The 18,940-nt window shown below is 55.8% G+C and overlaps 1 protein-coding gene across 1 annotated transcript; it reads right to left on the bottom strand.

Moving 5' to 3' along the window:
- Positions 1–82: 82 nt before the first annotated feature.
- TNNI3 (troponin I3, cardiac type) lies at positions 83–9,557 on the bottom strand. Its single transcript, XM_058859562.1, is given in 8 exon segments — positions 83–196; positions 1,350–1,444; positions 4,505–4,675; positions 4,760–4,849; positions 5,264–5,398; positions 5,582–5,623; positions 9,458–9,484; positions 9,486–9,557. Coding segments are annotated over 7 exon segments (630 nt in total). The 3' UTR covers positions 83–196; positions 1,350–1,351.
- Between the last annotated feature and the right edge of the window lie 9,383 nt (positions 9,558–18,940).

Raw genomic sequence — 18,940 nt, 5'->3', positions numbered from 1 at the left:
TTGGGGATTTTGGGGGGATTTTGGGGGGATTTGGGGGAATTTGGGGGGAATTTGGGGGGAATTTGGGGGGATTTGGGGGGAATTTGGGGGGATTTGGGGGGATTTTGGGGGATTTTGGGGAGGGGGTGGTGCCCGTGCCGATGATGATGATGATGACGAAGGTGATGATGAAGAAAGGGCTCCGTGGGGGCTCCTCCTGCAGGAAATTGGGGAAATTTTGGGAATTTTTGGGAAATTTTTTGGTAAATTTTTGGGGAATATTTGGGGAATTTTTGAGAAATTTTGGGAAATTTTTGTGAATTTTTTTGTGAAATTTTTGGGAATTTTTTGGGGAAATTTTTGGGAATTTTTTTGGAATTTGGGGGAATTTTGGGGGGGAATTTTTGGGGAATTTTTTGGAATTTTTTGGTGAATTTTTGAGAAATTTTGGGAAATTTTTGGGGAATTTTCGAGAAATTTTGGGAAATTTTTGGGAATTTTTTGGGAAATTTTTGGGAAATTTTTGGGTGATTTTTTTGGGGAATTTTTGGGGAAAATTTGGGGATTTTAGGAAGGGTCCCTGGGGGTTTTTTGGGGCAAAAATTGCTGTTTTTTGTGGCGGGGGAAACCTGAGGATTCTGGGGGAAAATCCCGAATTTTTTCGGGGAAAATCCCAAATTTTTTCGGGGGGAATCCTGGGATTTTTTGGGTTGGAATTCCAAAGGATTTTTGGGAGAAATTCTGGGGAATTTGGGTTTTTTTGGGGGGGAAGGATCCTGGGGATTTTTGGGTGAATTTGGGGGTTTTTTGGGGTGAATTTGGGGGTTTTTTTGGGAGGAATTTTGGGGGTTTTTTGGGTGAATTTTGAGGCTTTTTTGGGGTGAATTCTGGGGTTTTTTTGGGGGTGAATTTTGGGGGTTTTTTTGGGGTAAATTTGGGGTTTTTTGGGGTGAATTTGGGGGTTTTTTTGGGGTGAATTTGGGGTTTTTTTGGGGTGAATTTTGGGGGTTTTTTGGGTGAATTTGGGGCATTTTTTTAGGTGAATTTGGGGTTTTTTTGGGTGGAATTTTGGGGGCTTTTTTGGGTGAATTTGGGGGTGAATTTGGGGTTTTTTGGGGGTGAATTCTGGGTTTTTTTGGGGTAAATTTGGGGGTTTTTTTGGGTGAATTTGGGGGGTTTTTTGGGGTAAATTTGGGGTTTTTTTGGGGTGAATTTGGGTTTTTTTGGGGGTAAATTTGGTGGTTTTTTGCGATGAATTCTGGGGGTTTTTTTGGGGTGAATTTGGGGGTTTTTTGGGGTGAATTTGGGGTTTTTTTGGGGTGAATTTGGGGTTTTTTTGGGGTGAATTTTGGGGTTTTTGGGGGTCTCACCCTCAGGCCGCCGCCCCCTCGAATTTCTTCTTGCGCCCCTCCATGCCGCTCATGGCGTCCACGTTCTTGCGCCAGTCCCCGACCTCGTAACTCTCCTGAGACCCAAAATGTCACAAAATGTCCCCAAAAATGTCCCAAAACATCCCCAAAAATGTCCCCAAAACGTCCCCAAAAAATCCCCAAAAATGTCCCCAAAAATGTCCCAAAACATCCCCAAAAATGTCCTCAAAATGTCCCAAAAAATCCCCAAAAATGTCCCCAAAAATGTCCCAAAACATCCCCAAAAATGTACCCAAAATGTCCCAAAAAAGTCCCCAAAAATGTCCCCAAAAATGTCCCCAAAACGTCCCCAAAAATGTCCCCAAAATGTCCCCAAAATGTCCCAAAACGTCCCCAAAAATGTACCCAAAATGTCCCCAAAAATGTCCCCAAAATGTCCCAAAACGTCCCCAAAAATGTCCCAAAAAATCCCCAAAAATGTCCCCAAAAATGTACCCAAAATGTCCCCAAAAAATCCCCAAAAATGTCCCCAAAATGTCCCCAAAACGTCCCCAAAACATCCCCAAAAATGTCCCCAAAATCCCCTCAAAAATGTCCCAAAAATGTCCCCAAAATGTCCCCAAAAAATCCCCAAAAATGTCCCCAAAAAATCCCCAAAAATCCCCAAAAATGTCCCCAAAAATGTCCCAAAACATCCCCAAAAATGTCCCCAAAATGTCCCCAAAAATGTCCCCAAAATGTCCCCAAAACGTCCCCAAAAATGTCCCCAAAAATGTACCCAAAATGTCCCCAAAACGTCCCCAAAAAATCCCCAAAATGTCCCAAAAATGTCCCCAAAATGTCCCCAAAATGTCCCCAAAATGTCCCAAAACGTCCCCAAAAAATCCCCAAAAATGTCCCCAAAACATCCCCAAAATGTCCCCAAAATGTCCCCAAAATGTCCCAAAACATCCCCAAAAAATCCCCAAAATGTCCCAAAAAATCCCCAAAAATGTCCCCAAAAATGTCCCAAAACATCCCCAAAAATGTCCCAAAACATCCCCCAAAAACACCCAAAACTGACACCCCAAAAACAACAAAATTCCTCCTAAAAATAGCACCCAAAAAAGCCTAAAAACAGCCACAAAATGATGCAAAAATCAATTTAAAACAGAACTAAAAACTTAATAAAAAGCTGCTAAAAATTCATCAAAATCCACTAAAAAATACACTCGAAACTACCAAAAAATATTATAAGCACAGCAAAATTAAATTAAAAACCTCATAATAAAGCCACTAAAAGCCCAGCCAAAAACTCGCTAAATAAACACAAAAAATCCACCCAAAACCCCCCAAAAATTTCACAAAAAACCCAGAAAAAAACATCTAAAATCTCACCAAAAAATCCGTTTAAAAACCCACCAAAAAGCTCAAAAATAACTCATAAAAAAATCTCAAAAATCCCACCAAAAAAAAGACAAAAATAACAATGAAAAAACCACCTAAAAAACCACTAAAAAGCCACCAAAACACCACTAAAAACCCACCAAAAAATCACTAAAAACCCCACAAAAAACAACCACTAAAAGCCCACAAAAAACCACTAAAAACCCACCAAAAAAACCACTAAAAACCCCACAAAAAACACTAAAATATCCCTGAAAACCCACCAAAAATCCATTAAAAAAAACACTAAAAACACCCCTAAAAAAACCCCCAAAAACCTCAGTAAAAGCCACTAAAAACCCACCAAAAAAACCACTAAAAACCCACACAAAAACCAGTAAAATACCATTTAAAAAAACACTAAAACACGACTAAAAACCCACCAAAAAAACTACTAAAAACCCCCACAAAAAACACTAAAATATCCCTGAAAACCCACCAAAAATCCATTAAAAAAACACTAAAAACACCCCTAAAAAACCCCCAAAAACCTCAGTAAAAGCCACTAAAAACCCACCAAAAAAACCACTAAAAACCCACACAAAAACCAGTAAAATACCATTAAAAAAAACACTAAAACACGACTAAAAACCCACCAAAAAAACTACTAAAAACCCCCACAAAAAACACTAAAATATCCCTGAAAACCCACCAAAAATCCATTAAAAAAGCCACTAAAAAGACACCTAAAAAAACCCCCAAAAACCTCAGTAAAAGCCACTAAAAACCCACCAAAAAATCCATAAAAACACCGCTGAAAACCCACCAAAAACCCACTGAAAAGCCACTAAAACATCACAAAAAAACCACTAAAAACAGACCAGAAAACCCACTAAAAACCCCACAAAAAAACCACTAAAAGCCCACCAAAAAAACCCTATAAAGTCACAAAAAACCCCAATAAAAACCCCCACAAAAACACTAAAACCCACAAAAAAATCCGCTAAAAAACCACAAAAAAACTACTAAAACACCCACTAATAAGAGCACTAAAAACACACCAAAAAAACTTCTAAAAACTCCCAATAAAGCCCCATTAAAAACCCACAAAAAAACTCATTAAAAGCCCACCAAAACACCACTGAAAACCCACCAAAAATTAATAAAAACCTCCATTAAAAAGTCACAAAAAACCCCACTAAAAACCTCACTAAAAACCCACACAGAAACCACTAAAACACCACTAAAAACCCACCAAAAAATCACTAAAAACCCCACAAAAAAACCCACTAAAAGCCCACAAAAAACCACTAAAATCCCACCAAAAAAAACTACTAAAAACCCCAAAAAAACCACAAAAACACCACTAAAAACCCACCAAAAATCCATTAAAAAAACACTAAAAACACCCCTAAAAAAACCCCAAAAACCTCAGTAAAAGCCACTAAAAACCCACCAAAAAATCCATAAAAACACCGCTGAAAACCCACTGAAAAGCCACTAAAACCTCACAAGAAAACCACAAAAAACACACCAGAAAACCTACTAAAAACCCCACAAAAACACCACTAAAAACCCACCAAGAAAACCACTGAAACCCCACAAAAAAACCACTAAAACACCACTGAAAACCCACAAAAAATCCATAAAAAAAAACACTAAAAACACCCCTAAAAAAAACCCCCAAAAAACCCCAGTAAAACCCCACCAAAAACCCGACCAAAACCCCACCAAAAAAAAAAAAAAAAACCATTAAAAGCTCCCCCGAAGTTTCCTGGTTTCCCTCTCACCTTCTCGGCGTCGTCCTTGCGCACCTGGCGCAGCCCGGCCCTCAGGTCGGTGCCCACTCGGGGTTTGGTGCCCAGCAGCGCCGCCATCATGGCGTCGGCCGACAGCCTCACCCTCCTCAGGTTGGGCCTCACGAATCGCCCGGCGGCCACGCGGCGCCGCAGCTCCTCCAGCTTCGGGGGGACACCGGGGAGGCGTCGGGGACGCGCCGGGATTCCCGGGACGGCCCCGCTTCTCAGCGGCCCCCCCGCACCCACCTCGGTGACGTTCTTGCTGACGCGTGTCCCCATGTCGTAGCGCTCCTCGTCCACGCGCGCCACGCGGGCGTGGAGCTCCCGGCACAGCTCCTGGGGACGCCGTGGTGTCACCACAGAGTCCTCGGTGTCCCCTCGCCTCTCATCCCTAAGCTTTGTCCTGTTTCCAGCCCTTTTTCCCTTCATAATTCCCACTGTTTTCTCCCCTCACGTTTCCCTCCCTTTTCTCCCCTCACAGCGGCCGCCATTTTGTCCCCTCAGGTTTCCCGCCCTTTTCTCCCCTCAGCGGCCGCCATTTTGTCCCCTCAGGTTTCCCGCCCTTTCCTCCCCTCACAGCGGCCGCCATTTTGTCCCCTCAGGTTTCCCGCCCTTTTCTCCCCTCACGATTCCCGCCCTTTTCTCCCCTCATTCCGGCCGCCATTTTCTCCCCTCCCTGTCCCCAAACAGCCCCCAAATGTCCCCAACCAGCCCCCAAATGTCCCCAAATGTCCCCAAATGTCCCCTCACCTGCAGCTCCGTCACCCCCATCCCCTCCAGGGCCGCCAGGGGCGGGCACAGCTCCTCCACCACCCGAATCTTTTCGGCCGCCTTCTCCTGCTCCTCCTTCTCCAGCTCCTTCTTCGCCCTCTGCAGCAGCAGCGTCTGGGGAGGGGGGGGGAGATCGAGGGGGGAGAAATTTGGGGATCCCCCCCCTCCCCAAAATTTGGGGAAAATCCCCGAAATTTGGGCACAAACCCCTCAGGTTTAACCGGGACATTTGAGATTTGGGGTTTCTTTGGGGAGGGGGAAACCCCAAAACTTTTGGGGACCCCCCCCCCCCCTCACCTTCAGCTGCAGCTTGCGAGACGCTGAGATTTTGGATTTTCTCTGGTAGGGGAGAAATTTGGGGTCAAAATTTGGGAATTGAGGGATTTTGGGGTCTTGGGGTTTTTAGGGAGGGATTTTGGGGGTTTTTAGGGAGGGATTTGGGGTTTTTAGGGAGGGATTTGGGGTTTTTAGGGAGGAATTTGGGGGTTTTAGGGAGGGATTTGGGGGTTTTTAGGGAGGGATTTGGGGGTTTTTAGGGAGGAATTTGTGGTTTTTAGGGAGGGATTTGGGGGTTTTTAGGGAGGGATTTGGGGGTTTTTAGGGAGGGATTTGGGGTTTTTAGGGAGGAATTTGGGGGTTTTTAGGGAGGGATTTGGGGTTTTTAGGGAGGGATTTGGGGGTTTTTAGGGAGGGATTTGGGGGTTTTTAGGGAGGGATTTGGGGTTTTTAGGGAGGGATTTGGGGTTTTTAGGGAGGGATTTTGGGGTTTTTAGGGAGGGATTTTGGGGTTTTTAGGGAGGATTTTGGGGGTTTTTAGGGAGGGATTTGGGGGTTTTTAGGGAGGATTTTGGGGGTTTTTAGGGAGGGATTTTGGGGTTTTTAGGGAGGATTTTGGGGGTTTTTAGGGAGGGATTTTGGGGGTTTTTAGGGAGGGATTTGGGGTTTTTAGGGAGGGATTTTGGGGGTTTTTAGGGAGGGATTTTGGGGGTTTTTAGGGAGGGATTTGGGGTTTTTAGGGAGGGATTTGGGGGTTTTTAGGGAGGGATTTGGGGATTTAGGGAGGGATTTGGGGGTTTTTAGGGAGGGATTTTGGGGGTTTTTAGGGAGGATTTTGGGGTTTTTAGGGAGGAATTTGGGGTTTTTAGGGAGGGATTTGGGGGTTTTAGGGAGGGATTTGGGGGTTTTTAGGGAGGGATTTGGGGTTTTTAGGGAAGGATTTGGGGTTTTTAGGGAGGGATTTTGGGGTTTTTAGGGAGGAATTTGTGGTTTTTAGGGAGGGATTTGGGCTTTTTAGGGAGGGATTTGGGGGTTTTTAGGGAGGGATTTTGGGGTTTTTAGGGAGGGATTTGGGGGTTTTAGGGAGGGATTTGGGGGTTTTTAGGGAGGGATTTTGGGGGTTCTTAGGGAAGGATTTGGGGGTTTTAGGGAGGGATTTGGGGGTTTTTAGGGAGGGATTTTGGGGGTTCTTAGGGAGGGATTTGGGGGTTTTAGGGAGGGATTTGGGGTTTTTAGGGAGGGATTTGGGGTTTTTAGGGAGGGATTTGGGGGTTTTTAGGGAGGGATTTTGGGGTTTTTAGGGAGGGATTTTGGGGTTTTTAGGGAGGGATTTGGGGGTTTTTAGGGAGGGATTTGGGGGTTTTTAGGGAGGGATTTGGGGGTTTTTAGGGAGGGATTTGGGGGTTTTTAGGGAGGGATTTTGGGGTTTTTAGGGAGGGATTTTGGGGTTTTTAGGGAGGGATTTGGGGGTTTTTAGGGAGGGATTTTGGGGTTTTTAGGGAGGGATTTGGGGGTTTTAGGGAGGGATTTGGGGGTTTTAGGGAGGGATTTGGGGGTTTTTAGGGAGGGATTTGGGGTTTTTTTTTTGGAGGTTTTGGGAGTGGATTTTGTGTGGCAATTGAAGGATTTTTGGCTCTGGGGGCTTTTGGGGTGGGTAATATTTTATTTTTTTAGTGTTTTTGGGAGTTCTGTGGGGATCCCGGGGCTTTCGGGGATTTGGGGTTTTCAGGGTGGGTTTTGGGGTTATTTTGGAGAGTTTTGGGGTGGTTTTGGGATGGATTTGGGGGCAGTTTTAGATTTTCAGAGTGGTTCTGGGGGATTTTGGGGTATTTTTGGATTTTCAGGGTGGTTATGGAGGTTTTTGGGGTAGTTTTTACATTTTTAGGGTGGTTTTATGGTGATTTTTGGGGTATTTTTGGATTTTCAGGGTGGTTTTAAGGGTGTTTTCATGGTGATATTTGGTGCTTTTTGGGCTGTTTTAGGGGTTTTCGGGGTGGATTCAGAGGTTTTCAGGGTGAACTCTGGGGTTTCCAGGGTGTTTTTTCCGCTTTTTGGGGTTATTTTGGTGCTTTTTGGGCTGTTTCAGGGGTTTTTGGGGTGGATTCAGGTTTTTGGGGTGGACTCTGGGGTTTTCAGGGTGGTTTTGAGTGTTTTCATGGTGATTTTTGGGGGTTTTTGGGCTGTTTTAGGGGTTTTTGGGGTGGATTCAGAGATTTTCAGGGTGAACTCTGGGGTTTCCAGGGTGGTTTTTTCCGTTTTTTGGGGTTATTTTGGTGCTTTTTGGGCTGTTTTACGGGTTTTTGGGGTGGATTCAGAGATTTTTGGGGTAAACTCTGGGGTTTTCAGGGCGGTTTTGAGGATGTTTTCATGGTGATTTTTGGTGCTTTTTGGGCTGTTTTAGGGGTTTTCGGGGTGAACTCTGGGGTTTCCAGGGTGGTTTTTTCCGCTTTTTGGGGTTATTTTGCTGCTTTTTGGGCTGTTTTAGGGGTTTTTGGGCTGTTTTAGGGGTTTTTGGGGTGGACTCTGGGGTTTCCAGGGTGGTTTTTTCCGTTTTTTGGGGTTATTTTGGTGCTTTTTGGGCTGTTTTAGGGGTTTTCAGGGTGAACTCTGGGGTTTCCAGGGTGTTTTTTTCCGTTTTTGGGCTCATTTTGATGCTTTTTGGGCTGTTTTAGGGGTTTTTGGGGTGGACTCTGGGGTTTCCAGGGTGGTATTTTCCATTTTTTGGGGTTATTTTGGTGCTTTTTGGGCTGTTTTAGGGGTTTTTGGGGTGGATTCAGAGGTTTTCGGGGTGTTTTTTTCCATTTTTGGGGTTATTTTGGTGCTTTTTGGGCTGTTTTAGGGGTTTTTGGGCTGTTTTAGGGCTTTTTGGGCTGTTTTAGGGGTTTTTGGGGTGGATTCAGAGATTTTCAGGGTGAACTCTGGGGTTTCCAGGGTGGTTTTTTCCGTTTTTTGGGGTTATTTTGGTGCTTTTTGGGCTGTTTCAGGGGTTTTCAGGGTGAACTCTGGGGTTTTCAGGGTGTTTTTTTCCGTTTTTTGGGGTTATTTTGGTGCTTTTTGGGCTGTTTTAGGGGTTTTTGGGGTGGATTCAGAGATTTTCAGGGTGGACTCTGGGGTTTCCAGAGTGGTTTTTTCTGTTTTTTGGGGTTATTTTGGTGCTTTTTGGGCTGTTTTAGGGGTTTTTGGGCTGTTTTAGGGGTTTTTGGGGTGGATTCAGAGATTTTCAGGGTGGACTCTGGGGTTTCCAGGGTGGTTTTTTCCGTTTTTGGGTTATTTTGGTGCTTTTTGGGCTGTTTTAGGGGTTTTCGGGTGGATTCAGAGGTTTTTGGGGTGAACTCTGGGGTTTCCAGGGTGGTTTTTTCCGCTTTTTGGGGTTATTTTGGTGCTTTTTGGGCTGTTTTAGGGTTTTTCGGGTGAACTCTGGGGTTTCCAGGGTGGTTTTTTCCGTTTTTTGGGCTCATTTTGGTGCTTTTTGGGCTGTTTTAGGGGTTTTCGGGGTGGATTCAGAGATTTTCAGGGTGAACTCTGGGGTTTCCAGGGTGGTTTTTTCCGCTTTTTGGGGTTATTTTGGTGCTTTTTGGGCTGTTTTAGGGGTTTTTGGGGTGGATTCACAGATTTTTGGGGTAAACTCTGGGGTTTTCAGGGCGGTTTTAGGGGTGTTTTCATGGTGATTTTTGGGCTTTTTGGGCTGTTTTAGGGTTTTTGGGCTGTTTTAGGGGTTTTTTGGGGTGGACTCTGGGTTTCCAGGGTGGTTTTTTCCGTTTTTTGGGGTTATTTTGGGGCTTTTTGGGCTGTTTTAGGGGTTTTTGGGCTGTTTTAGGGGTTTTCAGGGTGGATTCAGAGGTTTTTGGGGTGGTTTTTTCTGTTTTTGGGGCTCATTTTGGTGCTTTTTGGGCTCACCTTGGCGTGGGGCTCCACGGCGTAGGCTCCGGTAATTGGCCGAGGATTTGCGGCGGAGGGGAGGGGGCTGCGGGGGGGGGCTCGGGAGCCTCCTCCTCATCCTCGGGGGGTCTCTGGGCCACGGGGAGCGAGGGGTTAAATGGGGAGGAGACCCCCAAAACCAGAGGGGAATTAGGGGAGGGGTCTCACCGAGGTGTCCTCCCTGCTGGGGTGAGAATGGTTAGAGACCCCCGAAATGGGGTGGGGGTGGGGGGGGGGATCCCTCAAAAACCCCCACCCTGAGACCCCCCCCTCCCCCACTCACTCTTCAGCCATCTGGAAGCTTCTGGAAGACTCGGTGAGGTCACGGGAGGGGTCAGGGGGGGTCACGGGACCCCCTCCCCCCCTCCCCCTAATTTGGGGCTGGGGTTGATAAGGGAAAAGGAGGGGGCTAAAAATAGCCCCTTATCAACCCCTCCCCCACCCGCGGGGACACAGCCGCCCCTCCCCCCCACCCCAAACAACCCCCCAAGGGCACCCAGGACACCGAGACCCCCCCCCCCCAAAATAATCCCCAAAATCCCTCAAATCAGCCCCAAAACACCCGAGACCCTCAGACACCCCACAAAAGTCACTTAAAAATAGCCCCAAAATCCCTCAAATCAGCCCAAAAATCACTCCAAAAACGCCTGGGACCCCCCCCCAGGACATTGAGACCCCTCCCCAAATACCCAGGGATCCCCCAGGACACTGAGGACCCCCCCTAAAGACCCCAAAAATCCCTCAAATCACCCCAAAACCTCTTGGGAACCCCTCAGGACACTGAGACCCCCCCGAAATCACCCAAAAAACCCCAAAAATCCCTCAAATCACCCCAAAACCTCTTGGGAACCCCCCAGGACATTGAGACCCCTCCCCAAATACCCGGGGATTCCCCAGGACGCTGAGACCCCCCCAAAAATCCCCAAAAAAACCCCAAAAATCCCTCAAATCACCCCAAAACCTCTTGGGACCCCCCCAGGACATTGAGACCCCCCCGAAATCATCAAAAAAAAACCCAAAAATCCCTCAAATCACCCCAAAACCTCTTGGGATCCCCCCAGGACACTGAGACCCCCCCCAAAAATCCCCAAAAAAAGCCCCAAAAATCCCTCAAATCGCCCCAAAACCCCTTGGGACCCCCCCAGGACATTGAGACCCCTCCCCAAATACCCGGGGATCCCCCAGGACCCTGAGACCCCCCCCAAAAATCCCCAAAAAAAGCCCCAAAAATCCCTCAAATCACCCCAAAACCCCTTGGGACCCCCCCAGGACACTGAGACCCCCTCTAAACACCCAAAAATCTCTCAAATCACCCCAAAACCTGTTGGGACCCCCCCAGGACATTGAGACCCCCCCTAAAGACCCCAAAAATCCCTCAAATCACCCCAAAACCCCTTGGGACCCCCCCCAAAACACTGAGACCCCCCCTAAAGACCCCAAAAATCCCTCAAATCACCCCAAAACCACTTGGGACCCCCCTAGGACATTGAGACCCCCCCCGAAATCATCCAAAAATCCCTCAAATCACCCCAAAACCTCTTGGGACCCCCCCAGAACATTGAGACCCCCCCTAAAGACCCCAAAAATTCCTCAAATCACCCCAAAACCTCTTGGGATCCCCCCCAGGACACTGAGACCCCCCCGAAATCACCCAAAAATCCCTCAAATCACCCCAAAACCCCTTGGGACCCCCCCAGGACATTGAGACCCCTCCCCAAATACCCGGGGATCCCCCAGGACCCTGAGACCCCCCCCCAAAAATCACCCAAAAAAAGCCCCAAAAATCCCTCAAATCACCCCAAAACCTCTTGGGAACCCCCCAGGACACTGAGACCCTCCCGGGACCCCCCAAAAATCCCCCGGGACCCCCCAAAATCCCCCGGGACCCCCCAGAATCCCCCGGGACCCCCCGAAATGCGACCCCCGCCCCCGGTACCTGCAGGAGCGGAGCCGTGGGAAAGCGGCGGCGCTTTATGAATGGGAGGGGGCGTGGCCTTGAGGGGGCGTGGCTCTCAATGGAGTGGGCGGGGCTTAAAGGGATCTCGGGGGGGATTTGGGGGGTCCTGGGGAGGATTTGGGGGTCCTGGGGGGTTTTGGGGGTCCTGGGGAGGATTTGGGGGTCCCGGGGAGGATTTGGGGGTCCTGGGGGGGATTTGGGGGGTCCCGGGGGTGTTTTGGGGGTCCTGGGGAGGATTTGGGGGTCCCGGGAGGGATTTGGGGGTCTCAGGAGGGGATTTGGGGGTCCTGGGGGGGGATTTGGGGGTCTCGGAAGGGGATTTGGGGGGTCCTGGGGGGGATTTGGGGGTCCCTGGGGGGGATTTGGGGGTCCCTGGGGGGGATTTTGGGGGTCTTGGGGAGGATTTGGGGGTCCTGGGGGGGAATTGGGGGTCCTGGGGGGGATTTGGGGGTCCCTGGGGGGGATTTTGGGGGTCCTGGGGGGGATTTTGGGGGGTCCTGGGGGGATTTGGGGGTCCTGCGGGGATTTGGGGGTCTCGGGAGGGATTTGGGGGTCCTGGGAGGGGATTTGGGGGGTCCCGGGAGGGGATTTGGGGGTCCTGGGAGGGGATTTGGGGGGTCCCGGGAGGGGATTTGGGGGGTCTCGGGGGGGAAATTGGGGGTCCTGGGGGGATTTGGGGGTCCCTGGGGGGATTTGGGGGGTCCCGGGGGGGAAATTGGGGGTCCTGGGGGGGATTTGGGGGTCCCGGGAGGGGATTTGGGGGTCCTGGGGGGGGAATTGGGGGTCTCGGGGGGGATTTGGGCGTCTCGGGGGGGATTTGGGGGTCTCGGGGGGGAATTGGGGGTCCCGGGAGGGGATTTGGGGATCCCGGGAGGGGATTTGGGGGTCCCGGGAGGGGATTTGGGGGTCCCGGGGGGGGATTTGGGGGTCCTGGGGGGGAGTGACGGGTATTTTGGGGAGGGGTCTCAAGGACTGACAGGAGGATTTTGGGGGTTATTTTGGGGAGGGGTCTCGGGGGCTCTGGGGTTATTTTGGGGAGGGGTCTCAGGGGCTCTGGGGGTTAATTTGGGGAGGGGTCTCAGGGTTATTTTGGGGAGGGGTCTCGGCTCCGGGGTTATTTTGGGGAGGGGTCTCCGGGGTTATTTTGGGGAGGGGTCTCCGGGGTTATTTTGGGGAGGGGTCTCAGGGGCTCTGGGGGTTAATTTGGGGAGGGGTCTCAGGGGTTATTTTGGGGAGGGGTCTCGGCTCCGGGGTTATTTTGGGGAGGGGTCTCAGGGGTTATTTTGGGGAGGGGTCTCAGGGGCTCGGGGGGTTATTTTGGGGAGGGGTCTCAGGGGTTATTTTGGGGAGGGGTCTCAGCTCTGGGGTTATTTTGGGGAGGGGTCTCAGGGGTATTTTGGGGAGGGGTCTCAGGGGTTATTTTGGGGAGGGGTCTCGGGGGTATTTTGGGGAGGGGTCTCGGCTCCGGGGGTATTTTGGGGAGGGGTCTCAGGGGTTATTTTGGGGAGGGGTCTCGGCTCCGGGGGTATTTTGGGGAGGGGTCTCGGGGGTATTTTGGGGAGGGGTCTCGGCTCTGGGGCATTTTGGGGAGGGGTCTCAGGGGTTATTTTGGGGAGGGGTCTCAGCTCTGGGGTATTTTGGGGAGGGGTCTCAGGGGTTATTTTGGGGAGGGGTCTCGGCTCCGGGGTATTTTGGGGAGGGGTCTCCAGGACCCTGCGGAAGCGCGCGTGGGCCGGGGGCTCCCCGGGGCCCCCCCAGGGCTCGAAGCCCCCTGCCCGGGCCAGCGCCGCCGCTCGGGACACGAGACCCCCGAGCTGGGGGGGGCGCAGGGTGGGCACGAACCTGGAATTGGGGAGGGGGCGTCAGGGGGGGGGAATGAACCTGGGAATTGGGGAGGGGGCGTCGGGGGGGGGAATGAACCTGGGAATTGGGGAGGGGGCGTCAGGGGGGGGGAATTGGGGAGGGGGCGTCAGGGGGGCAGGGGAAATGAACCTGGGAATTGGGGAGGGGGCGTCAGGGGGGGGAAATGAACCTGGGAATTGGGGAGGGGGCGTCAGGGGGGGAAATGAACCTGGGAATTGGGGAGGGGGCGTCAGGGGGGGAGGGGAATTGGGGAGGGGGATTAATTTGGGGAGGGGGATTTTGGGGGATTTGGGGAGGGGGATTAATTTGGGGAGGGGACTTGGGGGGGATTTTGGGGAGGGGGAATTTGAGGAGGAGGAATTTGGGGAGGGGAAATTTGGGGAGGGGGAATTTGGGGGATTTTGGGGAGGGGGGTTATTTTGGGGAGGGGGTTGTTTAATTTGGGGAGGGGGTTGTTTAATTTGGGGAGGGGGCTGTTTAATTGAATTTGGGGATTGTTTAATTTGGGGAGGGGATTTGGGGAGGGGGTTGTTTAATTTGGGGAGGGGGCTGTTTAATTGAATTTGGGGAGGGGGTTGTTTAATTTGGGGAGGGGGCTGTTTAATTTGGGGAGGGGGCTGTTTAGTTTAATTTGGGGAGGGGGTTGTTTAATTGAATTTGGGGATTGTTTAATTTGGGGAGGGGGCTGTTTAATTGAATTTGGGGATTGTTTAATTTGGGGAGGGGGCTGTTCAGTTTAATTTGGGGAGGGGGCTCGGTACCCACGTGGGCAGCTCCAGCAGCAGCGTCGCCCCCGGGGCCGCCAGAGCCCCCAGCTCGGGGGTCAGCAACGGCAGCGCCCTGGGGAGACCCCAGACCCAATTGGGACCCCAGACTCAATTGGGACCCCAGACTTAACTGGGGACCCCAGACCCAAATGGGACCCCAGACCCAAATGGGACCCCAGACCCAATTGGAGACCCCAGACTCAATTGGGGACCCCAGACCCAATTGGGACCCCAGACTCAATTGGGGACCCCAGACTCAATTGGGACCCCAGACTCAATTGGAAACCCCAGACTCAACTGGGACCCCAGACTCAATTGGGAGACCCCAGACTCAATTGGGACCCCAGACTCAATTGGGGACCCCAGACTCAATTGGGGACCCCAGACTCAATGGGAGACCCCGGGTCCTTTTGGGACCCCCAAGACCCCTCCCCGATCCTCCGAGCTCCCCGAAACCTCCCCAGGACCCCCCAAACCTCCCCCAAAACCTCCCCGGGACCCCCAATCCCCCCCCAGGACCCCCCAATGCCCCCCCAGGACCCCCCAACCCCCCCCCAGGACCCCCCAATCCCCCCCCAGGACCCCCCAAATCCCCCCCAATCCCCCCCAGACCCCCCAATCCCCCCCAATCCCCCCCAGACCCCCCCAGGACCCCCAATCCCCCCCAGGACCCCTCAATCCCCCCCAATCCCCCCCCAATCCCCCCCCAGGACCCCCGCCCACCTCCAGCCCAGCACCAGCAGCCGGCAGAGCCCCCCGAGGCGGGCGGGGGTCGCGGGGGGGCTCCCCAAGGGCAGGAACCGGACCCGGAGCGGGAGCCGAGCCAGGGGGCCTGGGGGGGCACGGGGGGCGTCAGGGGGGGTTTGGGGGGTCTGGGGGGGCCTGGGGGGGTTTTGGGGGCCTGGGGGGGGCACGGGGGGCGTCAGGGAGGGTTTGGGGGGTCCTGGGGGGGTTTTGGGGGGGTTTTGGGGTCCGGGGGGGGGCACGGGGGCGTCAGGGGGGGTTTTGGGGGGTCCAGGTGTGTTCTGGGGGGGGTTTGGGGGGTCCTGGGGGGGTTTTGGGGGGTCCTGGGGGGGGTCTGGAGGGGATTTTGGGGATTTTGGGGAGGTTTTGGGGGTCCTGGGGTGTTCTGGGGGGGTCTGGGGGGTCCTGGGGAGGTTTTGGGGGGTCCTGGGGGGGTTTTAGGGGGTCCTGGAAGGTCCTGGGGGGTTTTGGGGGGGTTTTGGGGGATCTGGGGGTTCATTGGGGGGTCCTGGGGGGCATCTGGAGGGGATTTTGGGGGGGTTTTGGGGACTTTGGGGAGGTTTTGGGGGTCCTGGGGTGTTCTGGGGGGTCCTGGGGGAGGTTTGGGGGAGTCTGGGGTGGTCTGGGGGTGTCATGGGGGATCTGGGGGGGTCCTGGGGGAAGTTTTGGGGGTCCGGGGGGGTCCGGGGGGTGTCGGGGACACCGGGGGGGGCAGGGGGGGACTCACCCAGCGGGTCCGAATCGTCACGGGGGGGGTCCCGGTGCCCGGGGGGGTCCCCGGGGGGGTCCCGGTGCTCGGGGGGGTCCCCGGGGGGGTCCCGGTGCTCTGGGGGGGGGTCCCCGGTGAGCAGCTCCCGCAGCAGCTCCGTCAGCACGGCCTGGGACACCTCGGTGGCCGTCTGGGGGTGGGGAGGGGTCCTGTCAGAGACCCCCCCTCACCCAAAACCCACCCAAAACCCACCCAAAACCCCCTCCCCCACTCCCGGGACCCCTCCCCCACTCCCGGGCCCCCCCCTCACCTCCGGGGGGCTCCGTGGGGGGCGGGGCTGGAGGCCGAAGCTGAGGAAGGGTCCGGTGACCGTGTCCCCCCAGTACCCGGGGGGTGACACCGAGCGCCCGTCCTGGGGGGGGAGGGGAGGGGGAGGGGAGGGCTCGGTGACCCCCCCCCGCTGCCCCTCCCCCCCCCGGGACCCCTCCCCATCCCCCACTCACGGCGCGGGGCCGGGGGTCGCTCAGCAGGGTCGGGTTGGGGGTCGCGCCCCCTCCCCCGAAGGCGTCGCCGCTCTCGCGCCAGCGCCCGAACTCGGCCGGGGACACAGAGGTGGCCTTGGGGACACAGAGGTGGCCTTGGGGACATTGGGGACATTGGGGACACAGAGGTGGCCTTGGGGACATCATTGGGGACATTGGGGACATTGGGGACAGAGAGGTGGCCTTGGGGACATCATTGGGGACATCATTGGGGACAGAGAGGTGGCCTTGGGGACATTGGGGACATCATTGGGGACACAGAGGTGGCCTTGGGGACATTGGGGACATCATTGGGGACACAGAGGTGGCCTTGGGGACATCATTGGGGACACAGAGGTGGCCTTGGGGACATTGGGGACATTGGGGGGGACATTGTGGGGGACATTGGGGACACGGGGGGGACATTGGGGACAGAGAGGTGGCCTTGGGGACATTGGGGGGACATTGGGGACATTGGGGACATTGAGGGGACATCATTGGGGACATTGGGGACACCGGGTGGGGACACGGGGGGGGGGATTTGGGGACACGGGGGGGGGACACGGAGCCCTCCGGGATCCCGGGAAATCCCCTGGCGATGTCCCCGAGTGTCCCGGTGCCACCTCCCGGTACCGGCCGGGACCTCCCCGATGTCCCCAATGTGCCCCCCGGTGTCCCCCCGGTGTCCCCGGTGTCCCCCCGGTGTCCCCATTGTCCCCCCGGTGTCCCCCCGGTGTCCCCCCGTTACCCCCCGGGGCTGCAGCGCCATCCTCAGTTCCCAATCCGCCACCGCCGCCCGGGACTCGTAGCGGCTCCCGAGGCGCCGCCGCAGCCGCCGGTCCCAGCCCGGGGGTCCCGGTACCGCCCCCGGTACCGCCCGGGGCTCCGGTACCGCCTCCGGTACCGCCTCCGGTACCGGCTCCGGTAGCGCCCGCTCCCAGCGCCGCAGAACCGCCTCCAGCGCGTCCCGGTCCCGGTGCTGCGGGGAGACAGCCCGGTACCGGATGGTGTCGGGACCCGAGAGCCCGGTACCGGACAGAGCCCAGAGCCCGGTACCGGACAGAGCCCAGACCCCGGTACCGGATGGTGTCGGGACCCAGAGCCCGGTACCGGATGGTGTCGGGACCCAGAGCCCGGTACCGGGCAGAGCCGGGACCCAGAGCCCGGTACCGGATGGTGTCGGGACCCGAGAGCCCGGTACCGTACAGAGCCCAGAGCCCGGTACCGGGCAGGGCCCAGAGCCCGGTACCGGACAGTGCCCAGAGCCCGGTACCGGACAGAGCCCAGAGCCCGGTACCGGATGGTGCCGGGACCCAAAGTCCGGTTCCGCTCCCCTCAGTGCCCCCGGTACCGGAGCCCGGTTCCGCTCCCCGCCCAGCCCCGGTACCGGTTCCCAGCCCCGCTCCCCGCGGTGTCCCCGGTCCCGCCCAGCCCGGTACCGGTTCCCAGCCCTGATCCCGGTACCGGAGCCCGGTTCCGCTCCCCTCGGTGCCGGTACCGGATCCCAGCCCGGTTCCCCTCGGTGCCGGTACCGGATCCCGGTCCCGCTCCCCGCCCAGCCCCGGTACCGGTTCCCAGCCCGGTTCTGACCTTCATGAGCCGCAGGTCGGCGGGTCCATCCCAGTCCCGGTCCGGGTCCCGGTCCCGGTCCCGGTGCCGGTCCGCAGTGACCCAGCGGCGGAGGCGCCCCGCGGCCCCGCGGAGCAGAGCGGCGGTGCCGGCCCGGAGCGTCCCGGAACCGAACAGCTCCAGGATGGCGGCGGCGCGGGCTGGGGACACCGGGAGGGGTCAGAGGGACACCGGGGACACCGGGAGGGGACACGGGAGTGACACCGGGGACACCGGGGGGGACATCAGGGGGACACCGGGGACACCGGGAGGGGTCAGAGGGACACCGGGGACACCGGGAGGGGTCAGGGGGACACCGGGGACACCGGGGGGGACACCGGGAGGGGTCAGAGGGACACCGGGGACACCGGGGGGGTCACAAAGGGACACCGGGGACACCGGGGACACCGGGAGGGGTCAGAGGGACACCGGGGACAGCGGGAGGGGTCACAGAGGGACACCGGGAGGGGTCAGGGGGACACCGGGGACACCGGGGGGGACATCAGGGGACACCGGGAGGGGTCAGGGGGACACCGGGGACACCGGGAGGGGTCAGGGGGACACCGGGGACACCGGGGGGGGACACCGGGAGGGGTCAGAGGGACACCGGGGACACCGGGAGGGGTCAGAGGGACACCGGGGACACCGGGAGGGACATCAGGGGACACCGGGGACACCGGGAGGGGTCAGGGGGGACACCGGGGACACCGGGGGGGACACCGGGGACACCGGGAGGGGTCACAGAGGGACACCGGGAGGGACCCCGGGCGGTGCCGGTGCCGGTGCCGGTACCTGCCGGTCGGGGCCGGTCCGGGGCTTCCAGCGCCAGCAGCAGGAACAGGAGCTGCCGGGCCACGGGCTCGGGGCTCTGCTCGAGCACGAACAGCTGGGGGAGAGCACCGGGAGAGCGCCGGTAATACCGGGAGAGCGCCGGGAGAACGCCGGTAACACCGGGGGAACACCGGGAGAGCGCCGGTAATACCGGGGGAACACCGGGAGAGCACCGGGAGAGCTCCAGTAATACCGGGAGAGCTCCGGGAGATCTCCGGGAGAGCACCGGGAGAGCGCCGGTAATACCGGGAGAGCTCCGGGAGAGCGCCGGTAACACCGGGGGAACACCGGGAGAGCGCCGGTAATACCGGGGGAACACCGGGAAACCCCCAGGAACACCGGGGGAGCTCCGGGAACCTCGGGAGACCCCCAGGAACAGCGGGAGGAGCCCCCGGGAACACCCGGAGAGCTCTGGGAACACCGGGAGAACCCCAGGAACACCGGGAGAGCTCCGGGAGAGCT

Source organism: Poecile atricapillus, chromosome 30 (assembly GCF_030490865.1).
Source record: "Poecile atricapillus isolate bPoeAtr1 chromosome 30, bPoeAtr1.hap1, whole genome shotgun sequence".
Taxonomy (NCBI): Eukaryota; Metazoa; Chordata; class Aves; order Passeriformes; family Paridae; genus Poecile; species Poecile atricapillus.
The sequence above is the reverse complement of the archived record's forward strand: the minus strand, read 5'-3'. Positions and strand labels throughout refer to the sequence as shown.